This window comes from Vitis vinifera, chromosome 7, assembly GCF_030704535.1.
Source record: "Vitis vinifera cultivar Pinot Noir 40024 chromosome 7, ASM3070453v1".
Classification (NCBI taxonomy): domain Eukaryota; kingdom Viridiplantae; phylum Streptophyta; class Magnoliopsida; order Vitales; family Vitaceae; genus Vitis; species Vitis vinifera.
The window spans coordinates 16,279,245-16,303,625 of NC_081811.1; the positions used below are offsets into that span (position 1 = coordinate 16,279,245).

General features: G+C 34.8%; 1 protein-coding gene across 1 annotated transcript; it reads right to left on the reverse strand.

The window, feature by feature from the left end:
* Positions 1-5,140: 5,140 nt before the first annotated feature.
* Positions 5,141-7,410, reverse strand: LOC104878273 (myosin-6-like). Its single transcript, XM_059737709.1, has 4 exons — positions 7,296-7,410; positions 6,976-7,222; positions 5,818-6,899; positions 5,141-5,367 (listed from the first exon to the last, which is right to left on the reverse strand). Exons 1-4 carry the CDS (start codon positions 7,408-7,410, stop codon positions 5,141-5,143), a joined length of 1,671 nt encoding a protein of 556 aa, XP_059593692.1.
* Between the last annotated feature and the right edge of the window lie 16,971 nt (positions 7,411-24,381).

Sequence of the window (24,381 nt, forward strand, 5' to 3'; positions counted from 1 at the left end):
ATGAACCGACCAACAAAAAATAATAAAGCTCAAAGCTCAAAGCCCTCGAACAATCAGTCCAAACAAGGGGGACGAAAGTAGGACGGACGACAGTAGCAGTAGCCCCTAAGGCTCACCTCATTGACTGTCTCTTATGAGTAGCTCCTTCTGCTAATTTAAGAGTTGCCTAAGTTCAGATGACTAGAGTCGATCAAGACTAATTCGACCAGGCGAGATTGGAAGCAAAGATGCTCCTATCATAAGGAGCATGGACATACCATGGAGCAGTGGAAGAATCTACACTACCTAGTGTAGACTCTTCATTTTGTCCTCCTAGCACATGTCCTATTATGTGTTCGTTTGATACTTTACAATAATTCCCTGGTAACCCATTGAGCACCACCTTATGCCCACTTTGGCACCCTAGGCCCATTTAGATGCACTTGACCCATTAGGTACACTTCTAGGTCACTTGACACATTTCTAATCACCCTACATCACTTAGGCACTTTTCTAAACCTTCTAGGTCACTTAGCACATTTTTTATCACTTAGACACCTCCTTAGTTTAATTTCCACTTCATTCACCTTGACACTTTCCACTTAGGCCACTTAGGCACTTTTTCACCTAGGTCACTTAGATCCTTTTTTGGGCTTAATTCCCTAAGATTAATTTCTTGATTGCTTGATTTTTGAGATTAGGTGAGTATTTGGCTTGATTTTGATTTTGATTGCTTGAGATGAATTTTCAATGTTTAATTGTGTCGATTTGATATATTTTTTATATTTTTTATTTGTGTTTTAGTTTAATATTTAGATTATTGTTACGTGCATGTGGTATTTATTTATTTTTCCTGCTTTATTTATTTGTTCATCCGTTTATTTATTTTTAGAAAATTCCAAGTGATTGAGGATCTTATATTACTATTATTATTATTACTAGTATTATTAGTTATTAATATTATTATTAGTATTATTATTATTACTAGTGTTATTATTATTGTTAGTATTAATTTATTGTATGTTCTTTTTATTATTAAGTTATCCTTCTTATTTTATTTTCATTTTTTAATGTTTATTTATCTTTATTTTTATTTTTATTTTCTTATTTTATTAACTAAAAAAAGAAAAAAAGAAAAAAAACACAAATGGTGAGGCATGGGAATCGGGCAGCTACATGAAAAAAAGTGGCGAAGTTTTTGAAAAAGAAGAAAAATGAAGAAAATAAGACATGGAAATATGGGGAAGGAATTTAAAAAAAAAAAAAAAAAGGAGCAGTTGGGGTTTTCCAAGGAGGTGCATGGAAAATGGGAGCTGAAAGGTAATCTTAAAGGAGAAGAAAAGAAAATGAAGAGGTAAAGGGAAGTCTGATAAAAGCTAGAGAAGGAAAAGGGGATGGAGAGACGTTTAGGGAAGTTTGGAAGGAAATTGGAGAGGTTTTCAAAGAGAGAGGAATGAGAGGAAAGAAAAAGGAAAAAATAGCAAACAGAGAGAAGAGAGAGATAAGAGGAAGAGAATCGTTTGGGTTTAGGAAGAGGGTTGAGATTTGAAAAGAAGAACGAGGAAGAGGAGAGGTTTTGAGAGAAAAAGAAAGAAAAGAAAACTAGTGAGGAAGTTTGGAGGAAGGGGGAGAAGTTTTTTGACGGAGAACATTCAGATTTAAAAAAAAAAAAAAAAAAAAAAACAGAGAGGGGAGAGTGGTTAGAGCAGAGAGTGGAGAGGTTTTCAAGGAGTGATATAAGAGAAAGGGAGAAAAAACGGTGAAGAAGGAGCATTCATATTTGAAAAGAAAAGAAAAAAATGAAAAAGGAGAATAGAGAGAAAAATAGAGAGAGAGAGTTGCAGGAGGAGAGAGCTGGGTTTAGAGGCGGAGAAATTCTAGAAAAGACGTTTTTTGATAAGCCAAAAACAGAGGAATAGAACCAGAGAGACACCTTGAGGTATGACTATTCCAAGTTTCTTATTCATTCTCATTATTACCCGGTTCTTCATTAATTTCTTGTTGTCCCTGGATATCTATTTGTCGCTTTTGGGGTATAGGTAGCAGATGACCATATGTTGTATATTAAAGTCTAAGACATTTGCAAGTTGGTTGCTATTATTTCCAGCTACTGTTTCTTTGCTTATGTTGAATGAATAGTACATATGTAGTTTAGTTTTGTTGCGTGATGACTAAAGATGATCTTCTTTTTATTTCTTGCTTAGAATTCATGGTTTCTCTAACCTAGCCTGTGAATGCATGAGGTGAAGCTTCATTTAATGGCTTAATGATTTGTGTTTATAATTTGTTTCTTTTGTTGTTATAAGGTTGTGGTTTTCCTTGAGTTATGGTGTCCATCCCATAGTGTGCATTAGGCAGTTTACCACCATGTGATTTTTCTGGGTATAACGCCTTGGCTATGACTATGGTTCGGGCGTGGGTGATGATGTTGGAAGTGGAGCTATTTGGTATACCAACCAAAGTTAAGGGAATTATGAAGTGACGGGTGTATTTGAGAACCTTTGGCCGGATGTGAAATTAGAGGTGCAAGGGTAGAGGAGATGAGATGGAACTCCTTGGCAATATCCAACATTCTGGATGGGAACACACAACGTTCGAAGGTGAAAATGAAGCAGATTTTTTTTTTTAAAAAAATAAAAATTGGAACAACCTGGGTTTTGGAGGGATTGCATCGAGGAAGGATTTTTACAGGCTGCAAATCTTTTGGGATTGACATAGGATTGAGAACACACAACGTTTGAAGGTGAAAATGATGCAGATTTTTTTTAAAGAAAAAAAATCTGGAACATCCCAGATTTTAGAGGGACTGCATTGAGGAAGGATTTTGACAAGTTGCAAACCTTTTGGGATTGACATAAGATATGGAACGCATTATAGGAATGAGGTTTTTACATGGACAACACATATGCATATAGGAGTATTTTCCATGGACAACACACACACACATGGATTTGAGAGTATTTCTCATGGACTACAAGTATGAATATGATGATATTTTCATGCACAACATGTACATAGTGGGTTGCAGGGAGATACCTTCTAGAAAATTCAACATGAGTGCTAAGGTAAGTTGCAAAGTTATAAGCTTTGTATTTTGATTCGTTTTATTTTAAAGTTTGTACTTGTTTTTAAAGTTTTGTTCGTTCAATTAGTTAAATCTCATATTGTGGTTTTCGTGTACCAAGTTTATTAATTTTTAATTTTTCATACCCCAATATTTATTTTATAGTCATTTTAGAGTTTGGTCAATCAAATTATTTAATCATATGTGTGGACCCGTATTTTTCACGTGCGCCCATACTCGATTGGCGAGACTCGCTTTTTATTTGTGAAAAATTAATTTTAGAAAAGTTGGAGTCGCCACCTATTTTATTTTTATTTTGAAGGGAAAATAAAACAAGAAAGAAAAACCCTAAAAAGTGACTCCATAGTTTTGGAAAAAGCATGTCTTTGAGAAACTCAAGTCTAGGTCCGGGGATCAGGTTACTTATTGGGAAGGTACCTTTAAAAGGTAGCACCCCTCTATGCCCTACAAAGGTCTCTACTAACAAAGTTAAGGGAAGTGTGACAATTAATCAGTTAATTATAGATACCTAAATAGGCAAGGTGATTTTAAAGAGTGGCATGCCAAACACAATCAAATTGCAATAAAGGAGAGTTAGGGCGCGTACCTGAACCGCTCTTCAAGCGCTATCATGAAACATAAGAGATTAGTTTGGAAATGTGACACATTATATGTATTTTATCAAAGATGATCAAACAAGCATCAAGACAATCGATTATGGCATCAAACATGGTCATGGTTCATGATAACATACATATTCATAGAATTTTAGAGTTGAAGGGTAGAAAGAGCGTACCTGATTAGCGAGCATCCACACGTCTATGGGAACAAGGGCATCTCAACAATAAATACGAAACAAATTCATGTATATCATCAAGAAGAATAAAAAATCAACATATCAAGCAAACAATATTGAAGAAGGTATCATGAATGTCGGGCCCCCACCAAAGCCCTAATTAATTTCGCATGAGTTGATTCCATAAATTCCATGACTTGGAATTATGGAGTTTGTTCATGCTTGAGAAAATTGAGAAAAATCAAGAAAATCGGTTGAAAATCAAATAAAATAGTGAAAATGCATGCCGGAAGGAAAATGGCAGCAAAAGTGTGTTAGAATATGGATTCTATACCTAGAAAAGACCTAAGGTGAATTTTTCAAAGCCGGGAATGTTTAGTTGAACAATGGTTCGAAAATTCTATTTAAAACAATAAGTTCCCAATCAAAGCAGCGAATAAAGGAGAAGGTGTGTATAACAAGGTTGCCATGAAGGAGTGGAGTCTAGAGGTGCGATTGAGACTGCAGTGCTGGTGTTGAACCCCAAAATGCATTCTGTCCTCGTTTGGCATTTTCCGTGGCTCTTTGTTGTTCAAAGTTTTGGTGACTTCCGGTAAGGGATGAAGAATTCCAACAAACTTGGGTGGTTCTTGAGGAGTAAGTACTCTGGTGTAATCAGCTTTCCCCATCTGCGTTTCTGTTGGATCCATGAGCTCAAATTGACACATAATAAGTCACCGGAATAAAACTGATTGGTATGAAAAGTGATTCACCACCCTGATGAGGAGAATTCTTGAAGCAAATCTTGTTGCAGCTCTTCACTTTACTACTGACTTGAAAGGGGTATTGAATAGGGGTTTTAGTGGGCATTTGACTTTGCTCCTCCAGTTGCTGAGGAAGTTTTAGTGATAAGGACCAATCATTACCTTCATAGCTATTTATGGTAGATGAAAGGGAAACTAGATAAGAACCAAGCAAGGGCTTGACAACTGGCAATGGAATAGCTGTTGCTTCATCAATAACCAACAGTTCAATCTGGGAGAGCTTTCCATGTGTATGTGGTTGTATATACTGAATTGTTTGTCTGTGCTGTATACAAAGGGCCGTTTTGACAAAACCAATCTACCAACAGCATGCAATGATGATTGAACATGAAGTTGTTCATCTCGAGTTGAGGATATAGGCACAAGCGATATTTTCTGCAACATATTTCTCCATCTTAAGACAAAAGTCATCATAATTGCATTCAGTGGAATCAAGATCACCCCCCATTTACCTTCGCAATAAGTTCAGCAGCCTGTCCTATAGTAATGGAGAGGATATCAGAAGAAAGGGTACTCAAAGACAGTTGCAGAAACTGTGCCCAGCCATGTAGTGGGCTCGTCGTGAGGTAATTTAATGGTAGGATTCAAAGCCAAAGAGTATGCTTGGGGGGATGTTGCAACAGAAGAGAGTCCATGATCCAACTCAGCTATGAACTGGGAAACTTCCCTATCTATATCGTGGCATTGTGCTTGAGTGGGCTCAGGAACAATGGTCAATGGAACCCCTGCCAGTAATACAACAGATGTAAGAGATAAAACATCCTGCATTAGCTTGTAAGAGTCCTCTAGCTTTCCTTTACAGCTATTTTAAGCTTCCATAGTTCTCTACGGGCAACTTTTCCTCTCCAGGCACATTGTATGGAAATTGCCGCCTCAGATAATGAAGGTGGGCTAAGTATCCTCGGCATGGACTCTGGATAATAATTGTAGCTTTAGTCTGCTTCCTGAAATGAAGCTCATTACAAGCACCCATCACTCGCATACCTGTTTGAATAGAAATAGCTGAAGAGCACAACCTATTGTAGGCTTTCCTAGCAAGATACGTGCGCAAGTCTTTTTGGATTGTCCGACATGCAACTTCCTTCCTCATTTTTTATAACGATGGCATGCAACTTGAACTCGACATGAGGCTTGAATTTGTATGGCAGATTGTCGTAACAGGACAAAGCTCTTACGAGTTAGATATGAACGAACTTTTCTCTGGATAATGCTAACAGATCTTCCTAAAACCTCATTCCTACGAGCATCTAGTTCTGTCGTCTGACCAGCTATAAGAAACACTTTTGCTTTACCAATCTGATCCCCTTTAAGGTCCACCTCCTCCAGAATCCTCTTGGAAGCAGTAACCTCATCACAGCTCCCCTCCAAGACATTAGGTGCAAGGATGCCGAAACGAGCAATGAACTCAACAAACATTCTTCTTGTGGGATATCCAGCACAACTGATCCTAATTACTTTCAAGGCACCCCCATAACGTAGTTGCTGTAGAACATTATTATTCTCAAAGATTGATGGCTTAAAAGGATTATTTGGCTTCACACAGCGAACATAATGTGGCTCAGTGGCACTCAGTGTTTCAAGCAAAGATTGCAATTGTTGCTTAAACCGAGAACCTATTGATGAGAACTTCAATGTTTTGGAAGACTCCCCAGGTAAAGGTGGGAACAAGTCTGCCACTAAGGAGTACCTGGAAGCACTCAGAAGTGATTGATGCTCAGCAACAACATAATCTTTGTTTTTATCCAGGAAGTGCTCGGTTTGATATGTGACATCACCAGCATAGTGATAAATGGTGAAGTCAGTAGGTGACAACTTTGGCTTGCTGAAGCGTTTATGACTTTTAAATGTTTGGTAAAGCTTCTGTGAAAATGTCTCATGCGTTGACCTTGGAAAAAATATACATGTCTCATCCAGAAGAGCAATGATGCCACCAGGTTTCTTTTCAATGAGATCAAGAATATCTTGATTATCAACATAGTCTATATAACTCCAGTCAATTTCTTCTTTTGTATATTCTTCTTGTTCCATCTTGAATACATGCTGATTGAAATGTTGCTGCAGTTTCTCCTTTGCCAAATTGATACAAAATTGCTCAAAACTACTTGTCTTGAAACTCTCAAATCCATAAATATCCAGAACCTCAATTAAAACTTTTGAATCAGGATCTTGCCCAATAAAATTATTGATCTTATCCACAGTCCAATCAAATAATCTGGAATAAACAATTTTGGCCAGAGCATCTGTAACGACAGAAATACTGTATGCCAGAGGGGAAATGATTCCTTTGTGTCATCACCAGATTTCCACCTAAACTAGCTGAGTTCCAGATGAACCCTGAAGCAACTTTTTCCATCTTTTTAGGTTCTGAATTTGGAATAACTATAGTAGCCTTCGGGGCTTCACTTGAATTAGTTCTTTCCAATGTGTCAAAAGAAACCTCATGAAGCACAGACTGGATCTCAGAGAAGTGTTCTTTGGTCAGAATTGTAGAATCAGACTCAGGGGTCTCTGATTTGTTGAATGCCAGTCTCTGTTTGTGATCAATTATTGTATGTTCAGTCACAATTTGGGATGTATTCCCTATTCATTCAGGAAGATCAGCTTTGTCAGAACCTTACATGAAACGATTCCTATTAAACAACTGTATCCTCACCCATTAATGTCTGCATCAGATACCAAATCTTCTGTATGTTAGTAGATTTGCTACCAGATGTCTCAAGGCCCAAACTGTCATAAGCACTCTTGAAAGCTGTAGCAAGCTTATCCATAACTTTCATCATATAATCATTTAAACTTTTAAGATTATTTTTCTATGCTTCCTGGATAGCGGAAACTATTGCCATCTCATGAACCTACTGCAGGTATTCTTTGACACTTGTCGCCTCAGCAGGGAAAACATCCTCAAAGGTTGTCTTCAACTCAAAAGACTTGAGACCCCGAGCAAGCTGTTCTGCATTTAGTCCATCGTGTGCCAGTAACCTTGTGGCTGCAATGGATTGTGATGGAGCTTCAACTCTTATGATTTTTGACTTCAGCTTCTTAGATTCTTCAAAGAGTTCAACAAATTTATGACATCCAGCTTTTAGCTGGGAACAATGGTGCTATTCTAATCATAAGCTAAGGTAGTTGCTACAGAATTTATGGCAATATCTTCGCAGAGATTAAGCTCGCATCACTGCCTAAACCTTGTGTGGACTCATCATCAATTCCAATGATGGAACTGTCCATCAATATGCATAATACCTTCAGTATCTTCAAACTCTGCCTGTGGATGGAATAACCTGTTCTTTTCAAGCAGTAAATAGAGGTCCTCCCAAGCGTCAGGGAAAGATTCTTTAACAACTAAACTTCTTACACGGTGCAGAGCAAGGAACTCATCATATATCGCCAATACAACCAACTAATTTTGGGGATTTCCACTATCTGGCCAAATTACTGTTGCGTCTCTGTAACAGGTAGCAGTAACTGATCAATCGCGACTCTGGATATCAGGTTTTTCATAGAGCTCTCTATACCTTTAGACTTGATATTCTATCTTGCATCAACTGGATAATATTCACTGACAATATTGACTCCTACCTAGATGTTTTAGTGGTCTTCTTCATAACTGAAGGTCTTCTACCAATTTTCTAGGATTGATGAGGCTGCAAATCTTAAATCACTCTGACAGGACCACTTCAAGCGGGGTTCACAAGTAATGGGATATTCTCTCCATAAAACTTCAGCATGCCATCTGGTTACCTGTCCCGTTTCTACACACTTCTCACACGATCGACCCAGATTCATAAAATAAGCTCCAGTTATGGAGTGTTAGCAGGACCCAAAGCTGAAGAAATTCAGACCACATATTCACCACTTTTCTGGTAACCCATGTCTCAACCAATGTAAAGCTTCCAAACTTCGATATCAAAGCTTCAGCAGGCATTATCATTTGGTGAAGCACTTACGATTATGCACCTAAAATCCCTCATGAAGAATAGAGGGATGCAACCGAGAAAACAGAGTATAAAGAACGAAAACAACACAAAGAAAATAAATAAATAAAACTGAGGAACTCATGAAAGCCTTATTTCAAATTTCATTCAACAGGCTCGGATCGGTGGGAGGATGATCAGGAACAGATTTGAGGCAAACTAGCAAATAACCAATATCAACAAACAATTTTGTGGCCCTCTTCGTCCACACCAAAGAACAGTATATTAAACATTAAAACGAACATACAGAAGAAAAAAAATCAGATATGGGTAAGAATTCCAAAAGTAACGAGAAAAATACCTGGATGAACTCGGTTGCACTTGCTCCTTTCCTGCTCCTTTGTGCTTTCTCCAACTCCTCTGTGCTTTCTCCTCAAAGATCCTCATAATTTGCCCCCCAATCCTCCAATGCGTGCTTCTCCTCTTTAATTCTCCCACCTCTTTTTTTTTTATATGGCAGCCCCTTCTTGCAGAATATCTTGTTTCCTTATTTTTTTTAGCCTTTTCCTTCAAAAGCAATCTTCCCAATTTCGAATTCCCCTCCAAAACCTTCCAAGGAGAGTCCCATTTTCTTTAAACTCCAATGGTAAGTTTCCTGGGTAGTCTTGCTTCCAATCTCCCTCTCTTTCTGCTCTTCTCTCTGTGCTTTTCTTCAAGATCTCTCCCCAAAAAGCAATCTTCCCCATTTCGAATTCCCCTCCAAAACCTTCTGAGGAGGGTCTCACCTTCCTTAAACTCCAATGGTAAGTTTCCTTGCAAAAAAAAAACATGAAATTTTTTTTTAAAGTAAATAATTGAATGAATAACTAAACAAGTAAACAAAATAAATAAATAAATAAAATAAAATAAAATAAAATAAAAGTCTTAGTAGGCCTAGTGTGCCTAAACGAGCCTAAGTGCCTAAGTGGGCCTAAGGTGAGGCTAAGTGGGCCTAAGGTGAGGCTAAGTGGGCCTAACTAAATGGGCCAAGGGTGCCTAAAAGTCATCCTAAAAATGAATGAAAAGCCTAAGTCTAAATTAGGGCTGCCAAGGATCACAATAAGGGGTCAGATAATCCCTCAACCAAAATTTCTAGGGTGACTCAGAAAAAGGTAAGTCGTACGAATAGTAATGAGCCACAAAGAAGTTACTATGGAGCATTAAAAAAATGAATTTAAAGACATGTGCTAAAGGGACAAAATTGAGGGTCTACAATATGTTATTGTTTTTGTGTTTTTTTAAATTTTGGTAGTTTTAATTTTTATCCATCAATATTTAGTTTGCATTTTTTGGAATTTGAGTTAAACATGTGCTATTATTTTTGTGTTTTTAAGTTCGATAATTCTAATTTTGATCCATCAATATTTAGTTTGAGTTTTATGGAATTTCAGTTATTTATTTTAGTTAATTTCATGCTATAATTTTTATGTTTCAAATTTGTTAATTCTAACCTTTGATTTATTAGTATTTAATTTTATAATTGTTTAGAATCTTAGTCAGTTAATTTAATCAATCATGTGTTACCGTTTGCATGTTTCCAAGTCATTTATTTTTATTTTAATTCATCATACTAGGTATATAATTGTCTAGAATTTTAATTAATTAATTTAGTTAATCTTGTGTTACTGTTTGCACGTTTTCAAGTTTGTTAATTTAGGTTTTAATTTATCATATTGATTTTATAAATGTTCAAAAGTTTAATTAATTAATTTAGTTAATCTCGTGATATTGTTTACATATTTTTAAGCTCCTTAAGCTTAGTCTTTGATTTATAAATATTTACTTTGTGTATTTATTGGACTTTTAGTTAATTGATTTAGTTAATCATGAGTTATTGTTTCCATGTTTGATAATTCCTAGTTTTTGATCCATCTTGTTTTAGTCTACGTGCTTTTAAAATTATAATGCTAAGAATTTTTTTATTGTTATTATGTTATTCTATTTTATCAAAAAATACTTTGCTTATTGCTTTGATGATTCTATTTTCCTTCAAAATGTATTAAACCTATGATACGCTATTTACTTCAACAATGTTATGTATGTATGTGTAGTAGGTTTATCTCAGTTTCTGGACTATTAACTTTATTCATGCTGAAAAAGTAGGTTGAATTTTCTTAAAATAGAAAAGCCACTTACACAAGAGAACAAGCCCCATTCCTGCCAGCAACCTCTCCACCCTGGGTCCATATGCGCATGGCCATGCATGGTCACCTTCCAATACAACTCTCCAGGCCACGGTCATCCTCCTAATTCATTTTTTGATGTTAAAATAATAATAATAATAAAATTGATCTTTTAAAAATTCCATTATCGAAATTCAAGTTTCCAAGATTCCAATTTTCGAATAATTTTCCAAAATTCTAATTTTTTTTAAAATTTAATTTTTCGAAATTCCATTCTTGAAATAATTTTCCAAAATTCCAATTTTTTAAAATTTAATTTTCCCAACTTCCATTCTCAAATTATTTTCCAAAATTTCCAAAAATTTCAATTTAATTTTTTAAAATACCATCTTCAAATAAAATTTTCAAAATTCCAAATTCTAAATTAATTTTTTTTTTAAATATACCATCTTCAAATAAATTTTTCAAAATTCCTAATTTAAAATGTAATTTTCAAAACTCTCATTTCTCTTAAGGTGGAAAACAAAGTCTCTATAAAAATTTATGGAAACCTTAGCCCCTATAGGGGTATTTATTAGGTTCTCCTACTAGGCTTAAGTGACTTGAGCCCACCAAGGCTTGGGTCACTTAATCTAGCCTCAAATGAGTCCTAATTGATTAATTAACCACATAAAGCCATTCAATAAATCAATTAGCTCAATCCACAGAACTTGTTCACTATTTCTTGTGCAACCTTGCATAATTATCAAAATGTTTTTATGCATAGGAATGAACCAAGAGCCAATTCAACCCTCATAAACCATGACTTAAGTGACTTAAGCCCACCAAGGCTTAGGTCACTTAATCTAGCCCAAAATGGGTCCTAATGGTTTAATTAACCACATAAGGCCATCTAATAAATCAATTAGCCCAATCTAGAGAACTTGTTCACCATCCCTTGTGCAACCTTGCATAATTACCAAAATGCTCTTATCCACAAGAATGAACCAAAAGCCAATTCAACCAAGGCTTGGGTCACTTAATCTAGTCCAAAATGGGTCATAATTGATTAATTAACCATACAGGGCCATCTAATAAATCAATTAGCCCAACCCAAAGAACTTGTTCACTATCCTTTATGCAACCTTGCATAATTACCAAAATGCTCTTATGCACAAGAATGAACCAAGATCCAATTCAACCCTCATACACCATGCTATCATGGTATATGAGCTCAAAGCAGGGACCATTGGGACCTATAGGAGTACTGGATTCCTCAGAATCCAATTCTAAAGTTGATTCAACATTCCATTAAAGAGAATCAACTACGCTCCAGTATCCTATGTAAATAACAACAAGACGAAGCTTGGGGTCCATGAGCTACTATCCACTGTATGTAGACTCCTCATGAATTAGTGTTTATAATATAATAAAGTAGTGTTATCACCTATCAAGATTCATTTTCCAATTCTTGAGTTATAGATTCCACTTATTATGTGATCAATTGACATACTTTAGCACTAAGAAGTATATGTCAAATTTCCACTAAAGGAAATGTTATGACCATAGTCTTCTAGATCACATGTCATTTGGATCACCTAAAGGGATACACTGTTTCAATCCATGAGATATCATGATGCCTTTATTGAGAATACCTATTGCCACCAACGTCCATCAACAGTGACCTAATCCATAGGGATATATGACCACTTTAGGATCTCACCCATAGATCAAAGTCTCATGTTAACTTTAGCACAAACTCAATATTCCCTCAAGGTTGAGAATCCATGTAATATAGCAGCTTGGTGAATCATAACAATTAATAGCCTTGTTTCATGATTCACCGTAGGTCTTATCTAATGCGCATCACATGCATTATTACACTCATCATGAGAAAACCATCCTAACAAACAAGACAAGTTATTCATCCAATTAGAAGGTAGTGTACTATAGTCTCAGATGGATAACCTAAATCTATGAACCAACTAGGAACAACTCATCACTCTACAAGGAACCCATGATTTGGATATTCTATGCAACTCCTAATGCACTTAAGTCTTGTACAATGTAAGTGAAGTAGGACATGTATGCTCAAATAACCAATTAATACAAATGAGATATTTAAGGGAAATCAAGAAACATAAATAAATAAATTAATGAATGAATCTCAATCTGTTACATCATGTCATGCTTTCTTGGGCTCAATTCCAATAATCAAGTTACATAGATTTACCTAGTCACTTTAGTATAAAGACTGACTCTCTAGTACCTACAATTTAATCCATGTCCACGATGCAACAACCTTTGATTGCTCTAGTGAATACACTTTAACCTCATTGAAAGGATGAAGGTCTTTAACCCAAGATTTAAAGCTTGAATCCTTTAAATGAGATATCGAAAATGGTGTGGCTTGTTAAGCTTTCTCCTTAATAAAACCATCTTTAAATAAATTAAGATCTCTCATCCCATTAGGGGTTATAGAGAGGTATTTATAGACAAATAACTTGAAGAGAATTGGTATCAATAGGTTTCCAAATCTAATTTGCATGAAATTCTCAAAAATATTCTCCAAATCTCAGTAGAAAATACATGAGCACTCGAGCGCACTTAACCACCGCTTGAGCATCTAGGGTGCTTGATCGGTCCTAGCACTTAAGCGTTGATGCCTACTCAAACGTTCCTTATTTCTTTTAACTTTTACAAAAGTCAATTTTTGTTGATTAAAATATACTATTCCTCTTTATACCTCATAGGAGCCTAACTTGCCATAAACCAAATCTTTTTAGACATACTTATGACTTCTCGGTTGGATGAACAATAACCCTTGATCTTTAATGGAGAGCAAGTCACTATCTAAAAAGACTTTTATGGCCAAACAATAAAAGGAACAAAATTGCTAACATACAAACAATTATAAAAAGCTTTACCTCAAATTTGGAAGTTCCCAAATCTATTTCATTTTGAGAAGATTAAACCTGAAGTTTCTAAATGTCTCGAATACCTAAGATTTTCCACATTGGTGACTCTACCTTAATTTTGGCACTCAACCGGTGGGAAGGTTTGAGAGGGTAGAGGCTAGGGCTTTCTTTTTTCTTTAGATGGTGGAAGACAACTAACTAGAAACCCTAACCCTTAAAGGTTTATTTATAGGACTCCCTATTGGGTTTAAGTGATTTAAGCCTACCAAGGGCTCTGGTGCTCGAAATTGGTCCTAATTGATCAGTTAACCTCATAAGGCATTCTAATTAATCAATTAGCCTAGTCCAGGGACTTTGTTTACTAACCACTGTACAACTTGTGTAATTATCAAAATGCCCTTATGCATAAAAGTGAACCAAAAACTAATCCAACTCTCATTGGTTGTGCCAACAAGGTATATGAGTTTGAGTAGGAACCACTAGGACCCATAGGATAGTATTGGCTTTCTTAGAATCCAATTATGAAGTTAATTCAATATCCGACTATAGAGAATCAATAATACTCTGGCACAATATCCCACAATAGAGAATCAATAATACTCTAGCACCCTATGTAAATAACAATGAGACTCTAAATGCTAGGGTTTGTGATCTTTTATCCATTGCATTCAATTTCTTTATATAGTAGTGTCTGTAATCTATTAAGATGAAAGCTATTAGTTTTTTAAGACTACCTCTACTATTTTTGAGTTATAAATCCTTATATTATGTGTTTAACTAACATATCTTAGCTCTTTAAGAGCTTATATCAAGTTCCACTTAAAGAACTATTGTGACCATAGTTTACATGAATGCATCTCCTTAAAATCACCCAAAGGGCACTCTATATCAATTTCATGAGATATCATGGTGTCTCTATTGAAAATACCTATTGCTCCTGGCTTCTATTAACAATAACTTAATCCATAAGGAATATATAATCAACTTACAATTTCACCCATAAGTAAAATCCATTGCTAACTTTAATACAAGCTTTGTATTCTCTAAAGATTGAGAGACAACACAATGAGTAGTTAGGTTGATAACTTGATAACCTTATGTCATGACTTAGCTTAGGTATTATCCAATCTGTAACCATACATACTAGTACACTCAACATGAGAAACTCATCCTGATAGCCAAGATCGGCCATCCATTCAATTAAGAGGTAATGCAAGATGATAAGTTGTTCACAACCAGTTCATGGATTTAGGCAATCCAATAGAGATTATAGTGCACTACCTCTTAATCAGAGGAATGACTTATCTTGGTTGTTAAGATGAGGTTCCCATGATGAGTGCACTAATGTGTATGGTTACACATTGGATGAGATCTACAATAAATCATGATATACGGCTATTAGATTGTCATAATTCACCAAACTACTATATTGCATGGACTCTTAACCTTGAAAGGATATTGAGTTTGTGTTGAAATCAATAAGAAGCTTTGATTTATGGGTGAGACCCTAATGTGGTCATATATCTTTACAAATTACATCACTATTAATAAAGGTCAACAACAACAAGTATTCTCAATATAAACACATGATCTCCCATGCGATTGAGACAATGTGTCCCTCAGGGCCAAATGACATGTGGTCATGAAATCTATAGCCATATTAATCCTTAAGTGGAATTTGACATATGCTCCTTGGAGTTGGAGTTTGTTCATTGATTACATAATAAGAATATTTGTAACTTAAGGATTGGAGAGGTAATCTTAATAGGTTGAAAACACTACCTTATTAGATTATAGACACTAGTTCATGAAGAGTCTGTATGTAATGAATTAGGTCATAAACCCGACCTTTGTCTCGTTGTAATTTCATAAGATACTGGTGTGCAATTGACTGTCTTTAATGGAGTATTGAGTCAACTTCAAAATTGGATTATGCGGGAGCTAATATTTTCTTATTGGTCCCAATAGTTCCTAATTGAGCTTTTATTTAATGATAGCACACTTTGAGGATATTTTGGGTATGTAATTCGTAAGTGTGTATAAGAAAATTTTGGTAAAAAAATATAAGGTTACATTAGATCTTATGAATTGTCTTTTTGGATTGGTGGATTGGACTAATTAATTAATTAAGACTTTAAGTAAGCTAGATTAGGTGACCTAAACCCAATTTAGGCTTAAGTCACTTAAGGCCACAAGGAGCCCTAGATAAACCTCTTTACAGGTTTAAGGTTCAGATTTTTGTCATTTTCACCATTGTCTTCTAGTGGGAAAGAGAAACCCTAGCTACCTTTTAGAGAGGGAGACATGTATAATAAGCTGAATTTTGGAACTTAGAGAGAAATGCTACCCTTTAGAGAAAGAGAAGCCCTAAATTTCACCTTCTTAGTATTTTTTGGAATTTATTTATGAAGACAAGTTAATCTAGGCATATGTTGAATTTTTCATTTTAATTGATCTTAATGTTTAATGCATAATAAATGGATGTTTCATAGCTTATTGTCCATTGTTTTATTGTGATATATCATATATGATAAGAAGGTTCACTTTTTAATTTATTTATTTGGTCAAGTGATGCTCTTAGGATCTTAATTTCGAATCTCACTTATGATGCTCCTATTCTAATTAGTTGGTTGCACACTTTATCACAATATTTGTTTCTTCCATCTTATATTTATTTAGGAGAAGTATGCATACCTTGAATGATAATTAAGTGTCCTTATGAATCCATGTTCTCTCTTTATGCAATATAAATACCATGCATGTTAAGTTTAGTTCTCTTAATTCCTTGTTACTATCTTTTGTCCTAACCTCTCTATTCGTATTGAAAGTGCATTATGTTTAGGATATGCTATCTAGGTACACTTTCTATCTTTCACTTTCAAATTCTATGAATATCCATGTTTGATACCATCGATCCTTGATTGTCTTGATATTTGTTTGATTTTCTTTGATAAGATGCATATTAGATGATTGATTGTTTGAACTAAATTTGGTATCTTGTGATAGCTAATTACTACCCAAAAAGTGCCATTTGCGCCTTTAATTCATTATGTTTTAAGCACTTTTGTGTAGTAGTTCTCCATCTTTATCCCAATTGGCATGTTAAGGACCTAGCAATGACTTCTAATAATATTTGTGGCTAGTTTTAGTGTTTTGACAGCTTTTTGGATCATTAAGACAAGCCAAGTAAAGGAGGGAAGCAAAGAGGAAAAACAAACAGAATGAAGAAAACAAAGGACAGCAGTTGCAGTCTTATTTCACACTTTTGGAGCACTTCCCGAAGTCCATTTTCTACATGGTATATACCATTTCAAAGCTCAGGAAGTCAAGAATCCAACGCTTCAAACCGTGTACGATTTGGAGCTGAAATGAGGAAGATATGGCCTTCGGAAGACAACTGCTATAGGCTTGTGCGAAATTCGCATAACACCTTGAAATTCGCACAACACCTTCCAATTTCACACCAGCCCATGCGTGGTGCGAAATCTCCTCTGTTTTTGCCGACTCCACACGAGATCTTTTCTTTTAGATATTTTTGTATAAATTTCCATTCTTCTCCTTGTAATCCACCAATCATAAGATTTCTTAGCTAGGAAGGTTGAAAAAAACTTCTCTATATATATTCCCTTGCATCCATTGTAAAATAGAGATATAGATATAGATAGATATATAAATATATAGAATATACAGAGCCTTGCTCTGTTTTGCCTTCTCTTTCATTTTCATTTTCATTTTCTTGGAAGCCAAACACCCTCTGAGGATGTTTTCCCAGAGGATGAGAGGCTAAACTTTTGGTTTCTTGGAGTGAAGGAAGCTAGGTGAAAAGTCCAGATGCTAAAGTGGAAAACTCTCGTGCGTTAAATACAGGTAGTTGGAGTTCATAAATGGATTTTAAATCTAAAGTTTTGCTTTAAATCCCTTAGAATCACTTTGAATGGCCAATACATGGTAAGTTTCAGGTCTCTGTGGATGCTTATTGCTAGATCCATATCAGTCCATTAGTTATCATGTACGAGCCATTGGAAAGTGATTCAAGGTGAAGACCCATAGTGTCTAAAGCCATTAATGGAATTTGACTACCATTTCTATTGACTTTTTATGGATTAAATCTTCATTGTTAAACCTACACCGGTTCGGGAAATAACTATAGGTTAAATCCCCAATGCGAGGAGAAAAATCTGGAATTTCCCACTTTGCAGTTGGCACCTGATCCTAGTAACCTGAACTCCCAAGAAACATCTTTCTTTCTAGTTAATTTTAGTTACTTTATGTTAGGTTAGTTTAATACCATCCGTTTTTATTCAAACTTATGTCTTCTTTTAAAGCTAACCTTGAAACGAAAAGGCACCAATTTAGCTTTGAATTAATATCACTGGTAGAATGAAAACCCATCCCAGAGTTCGACCCTAGAGCCACTATGCTATAGTAGCTTTGCTACGCTAGTATGAGGTCATAGGTTTTATAAATGTTTTTGATTAAATGACCCGACTGGATCAAATGAATCAATAGCACTTTAAGTCATGGTCCAAGTACGTACCTTACTTTTTTCCTTTATGATTGTGACTTGAAATGATTGTTTAACATGCTTAATGTGTTGTTAGAATCACCTTAAGCCTTCTTTGGTACCCTAAGTCAATTAATTAATTGGCACATTTCCCTCAACCAAGAAAGTAGAGACTTTTTAAGGCTTAGAGGGTGGATACCTTTTGAAGATATCTTCCCAATAGGTAACCTAATTCCCAAACCTAGACTCAGGGTTTTTTAAAGAAACATTTTTCCAAAAGTTTACAAAGTCATTTTTTCTTAAGGTTTTTGTTTCTTTTTTTATTTTCCCTATAAAAAATAAAAATAAATTGCGACTCCAGTTTATATATATATGTATAATATAGTTTTCTTTCACTTTAAAAAGTGAGTCTTGCTATCAAGATGGGATGCATATGAAAAATGCAGGTCTATAAATATACATCATTTTCTCATTGTTGAATATATAATGGTGGATTTCCTTGATTATGGTGGATAGATTCCAAACCCATATTTGTAAGCCTTTATAGGGTTTTCAATAAGTGGGAAGGTTACATGATGAGATTATACTTACCTTAGCTTTAGTTGCAAGGTTAACTATACAAGGCAATGGAAGGTTTTATATCTTTTATGTGTGATTCCATTATCATTTAGCCAAGTGATGAGAAATTGTCAAATCTCATGAATGAACCCAATACTAATCAAACATTTAGCTTTTAAAGCCTAGGTCATATTAATCTAAATAGGATCCAAATCCTATATAAGTGGTAAAATGACCAAGAGGCCCTTTATTGCTAAAAGACATAGAGCTAAGAAATGTTTAGAATTAATGCTTACTAATGTGTTTGGAGCTTTTAGTATTCATGCATAGAGAGAGTATGGGCACTTCATCGCTTTTATTGATGAATACTCTAGGTATTGTTATGTGCATAGGAAATTTGATGCCTTGGATAAATTCATTGAATTTAATGTGAAACTAGACAACCTTTTGGGTAAACATATCAAGGCACTTTGATTAGATCGAGGTGGTATGCCAAATAAGTTTGATTCTTTCCTTATGGTGCATGGAATTATATCCCAATTGTGTGCACTCAAGACTCTATTGCAAAATGGAGGAATGAAAGAAAAAAATCAAACTTTAATGGACATGGTGAGATCAATGATGGTTCTTCATCATTTCTCACTTCCTTTTGAGGATATTCATAGGGTTATTACCTTTATAATCAGGATCATTAGAAGATGTTTGCTGGTACAAATTTCAGAATTTTGATGAAGATTATATGATAAGGAATAAGACAAAGAGTAACATAGATTGGAGGATACATTAGAAGATAGTCTCACTTATGCATAGGTTACTATAGGTCCAGGGGTATAGAGACGTACCATTCTCATTACTTTTAGTACACTAGTGTCTTATCATAGTGGGATGTTTGTATCCCATGAATTATGATGAAGAAATGAGCGATGTTGGTGCTCATTCTTGGCAAGGAGCTATGACGGAAGACTTTGAATCTTTGTATTCTAACATAGTTTGGATTCTTGTAGAAGCACTAGAAGGGGGAAAAATCCATAGGTACAAGTTAATCTACAATAGGAACAAATAAGTAAATGGAAAGCTTGAGTTTTATGTGGTTAGTCTATACCTAAAACTTATAGTTTGAAACATTGTTTCAACTATGGAAAACCTTTTCACCACTAGCCATACTAAAATCCATCAAAGTACTCTTGTCCATTGCAGTGCATCTCAATTTTGAAATATAACAGTTGGATATTAAGAAATTGTTCTTGAATGGTGATCTTGAAGAGAACATTTATAAACCATACAGTTTCATAACAAAAGGCTAAGAGCATAAATCCATTTATGAAACCGTATGGATCTTAAATGGATTTATGCAATTTCCACACCTATTCCATGAATGAAATGCTTACTTTAAGATGTTCCTTATAGGAACTAAAGATAGTTCCCTTGGTTGTATCATCTAAGATCCTATTATTCAATAAAAATAGGACGATGACAAAGTCCAAAGAACTAAATACCATTAAAAGAGAAAACACATAGAAATGAAGTATTATTGTCTTATGAGATAGTTCAGAGAGGTGATATGACTGTGGAGCAAATTCTTTTTGCATTGCACAGTCTGCTTTTGAGGCTAGTAGGAGTTTGTTGGGATTAAGCCCCTAAAAGCAAGACATGATGTAACAAAGTTAGACTTGATTGTCCTTAGCTATCCTTTTTGTGCATTGACATTGTTTTGAACATTCAACCTATATGTATTATACATGACTTAGGAGCATTAGGAGTTGTACATAATATGCAAGTCATAAGTTCCTCGCAAGATGATAAGTAGTTCATAGTCAATTCATGGATTTGGGCAATCTTGTAGAGACTGTAGTGTTCCACCTCCTAATTGGAGGGATAACTTGTCTTGACCACCAGGATCTATTTTCATAGTAATAGCACTAGTGTGTATAGTTACACATTGGATAGGATTGTTGAGAACCTTGGATTACTCTATTCACATGCCTTGGATCTTATAAGGTGCATGCATCTATCCCTGGGCATCTTAAATCTATCACAATGGAAAATAATGGTTCCAAAACCATTTTAGAATAAAAATTTAGAGATTTGAAACTCATACATATGATCTGGATGTTCCCATATCAAAATCCATCAAATAAAGAACATGTTTGAATAGTTTGAAAGTCTCGTACACCCAAGATCTTCTGCCTGATGACTTAAACCATGATCTTGACACTCCAAAGTGTGGAGTGTCATTAGGAAGCCCTAACCCTTTAAAGGGGTATTTATAGGGTTGCCTATTGGATTTAAGTGGCTTAAGCCCATCAAGGTTTCGGTCACTTAATTTAATCCAAAATGAGTCATAATTGATTAATTAACCATATAAGACTATCTAATTAATGAATTCGCTCAATCTAGAGACCTCGTTCATTATCTCATGTGCAACCTTGTTAATTACCAAAATGCTCTTATGCATAAGAATGAATCTCGAGTCAATCCAATTTTGAAGTTGATTCAACATTCCATTAAAAAGAATTAACTACACTCTAATACCCTAAGTAAATAACAACAAGATGAAGCTCAGGTCCGTGACCTACTATCCACAGCATGTGAACTCCCCATGAACTGTTGTTCATAATCTAACAAGATAGTGTTATCACCTATCAAGATTACCTCTCAAATCCATGAGTTACAAATCTCACTTATTATGTGATTAATTGACATACTTTACTTCCAAGGACCATATTTCAAATTCCACTAAAGGAATTACTATGGCCACATATTTCATGATCACATGTCTTTTGGATTACCCAAAGAGACACTGTCTCAATCCCATGAGATATCATGGTGCATCTATTGTAAAAATACCTGTCACCACTAGTTTTCATCAATAATGACTCTTGTTGAGAGTCCATAAGGATATATGACCACTTTAAGGTTTCAACCATAGATCAAAGCTTCTTGTTGATTTTGACATAAACTCAATATCTTTTCAAGGGTGAGAGTCCATGCGGTATAGTAGCTTGGTGAATCATGACAATTGATAGTCTTTCATCAGGATTCACTGTAGGCCCTGTCCAGTGTGCATCACATATATTAGTGCACTCATTATGGGAAACCCATCCTGACAGCCAAGACAAGTCATCCCTCTACTTAGGAGGTGGTATACTATAATCTCTATTGAATTGCCTAAATCCATGAATCGACCATAAACAACTTATCTACTTACAACGAACCCATGACTTGTATCTTCTATACAATTCCTAATACATATAAGTCATATACAATGTAAAAAACATGAGTTGAATGTTCAAATCAATGTCAATATACCAAAAGTATAGCAAAAGGATAGTTAAGTCTAACTTTGTTACATCATGTCTTGCTTTTAGGGGCTTAGTTCCAACAAGGACCTACGGTGAATCATGACATAGACTATCGGGTTTTCATGATTCACCAAGCAACTATGTTGTATGAACTCTCAACCTTGAGAGGATATTGAGTATGTGCTGAAATCAACAGGAAACTTTGACTTATGGGAGAGACTCTAATATGGTCTTATATCCTTACGGAGTGGGTCACTATTGATGGAGGCTAATGAGAACAAATATTCTCAATAGAAGCACTATGTATCTCATGGGATTGAGACAACATTTACCTTAGGTGATCTAAAGGACATGTGATCATTAAATTTGTAGTCGTAGTAATTCCTTTAATACAATATCTCAGAACTGTTTTCAAAAAAAGTTACCAAACAAGGCTAAATTTATGAAGTATAGTCATAGAACCCTAAAGGGGTTTATATAAGCTTCTAGTGGGTTTAAGTGACTTAAGCTCATCTTGGGCTTAGATCATTTAATCCAACCATTTGGGTCTTAATTGATTAATTAAACCTATTTGGCTCCATTAATCAATTAACCCAACCCACAAAGACCATTCACAAGCTCTTATACAACTTTGCATATTTACTGAAATGTCTTTATGCATACATGTGAATAAAGAACACAACTAACCCTAAAAAATTGTCACCATGGAACATGAACTCGAGTAAGGGCCATTAGGACTCATAGGAAAACACTGACTCTCTCATAATCCAATTTTTGAAGTTAACTTAATATCTTATTACAAAGAATCAACTGCACTTCAATATCTTATAATATTACAATGAATTATAAAAACTCAAGTTTGTGACCTACTATCCACTGTATTCAAGCTCCCCATGAATTGGTCTCCATAATTTAATGAGGTGCATGTTGTCAAGCTCTAAATATTACCTCTAAAGTCCTTTAATTTCAAATATTCTTATTATCAACCAAAGGGACACGCTATCTCAAACCCATGAAATATCATGGTACCTATATTGAGCATACCTAATGCCACCAACTTCTATTAACAATGACCCAATCCATAGGGAATAAATAATCATCTTAGGATATTAACCATAGGTCAAAGCCATTGAACACTTTAGCATAAACTCAATATTCTCTTAAGGTTAAAAGCTCACATAATAGTCTAGTAGCTTAGTAAGATCATGACTAATTGATAGCTAATGTCATGACTGGTTGTAAGTCTTGTGCAATGTGTAACCATACATATTAGTAGACTCCCATGGAAACCTCATTTTGATGACTAAGACTAACCATCCCTCCAATTATGAGATAATACACAATAGCCCTAAATAAATTGTCTAAGTCCATAAACCAATAGTGAACAAATCATGTACAATATAAGAGATGTCAAGGTAGAATGCTAAAAAAATGTAATGAATGAATAGGATAGAAAAAAATTGGGAAGTTGGAATCTTATTAATAAATAATAAATTCATTATTATTACATTATGTTATGATTTTAAGGGCTCTATTTGAACACCATACTTATTGTATTAGATGTTGAATAATTTAAAATCATTCCTAATTTTTGGTTTTTTTTTTTAGTCTTATAGGAGAGTGTTTGTGTGCACTTTCTTCAAAACTTGCATTTCATCTTAAGGCATCTCAATTTTAGCTTTATCTTGCATCCATTTAAGCTTAAACTCGTACTAGGATTTTTATTCTCATCAATTATAATCTATGTGAGGTAATTCTAAGTATGGGATCACTTGGGAAGCTTAAGAGTAGAATATCTCTTGAGAGAGTTCATTGGAATCATAATCAAAGGGAGATGTTTGAAAACTTTATCTTTAAAAGTATTGTAGTTGTAAGGGTCTCTTAGAATCATAATCTAAGTATAAAACTTAGAAGATTAGGTTGAAAGCCTCAAAATAGTGGAACCATCACCTCAGTTAGCGCTTGAAGAGAGTGGGCATAGGTTAAGTTGTGCGAAACCACTATAAAATTTTGTATTTATAATTTCTCCGTCCCTTTTCTCTTTATATTTGATTATTTATAGTTCAATTTGTCTCTCACATCTTCATTGTTAAATTTGTAAAAAAGAAAAAGAAAATTCAACACCCAATTCATACCCAGCTCCTTAGGTGATTGTGATTACCTTATATTGATTAGCACATAAACCAAATAGTTAAATTGAATCATACCAATCTCTTGTGAGCATTCTTATCACATATATTTGAGTATTTGTCAGCTAAATTATTTCTAAAATGAAGAAAAAAAATGACAATGATAGTATTCTTATTCCATGGGAAGGATTTCATCTCATGACCATGATGTAAAGTTTATTTAGAGTGAATTTGAAAATGATTAAAAGTGTTTTTTAATACTTGAAAATATTT

Excerpts from the sequence above, each read along its gene's own strand:
- LOC104878273 (XM_059737709.1), bottom strand. The coding sequence starts at position 7,410 with ATGGATAAGCTTGCTACAGCTTTCAAGAGTGCTTATGACAGTTTGGGC. Across the intron at positions 7,223-7,295 it reads TCTGATGCAGACATTAATGG|GGAATACATCCCAAATTGTG; the intron begins GTGAGGATACAG and ends CTGAATGAATAG. Across the intron at positions 6,900-6,975 it reads ATGGAAAAAGTTGCTTCAGG|TATTTCTGTCGTTACAGATG; the intron begins GTTCATCTGGAA and ends TCTGGCATACAG.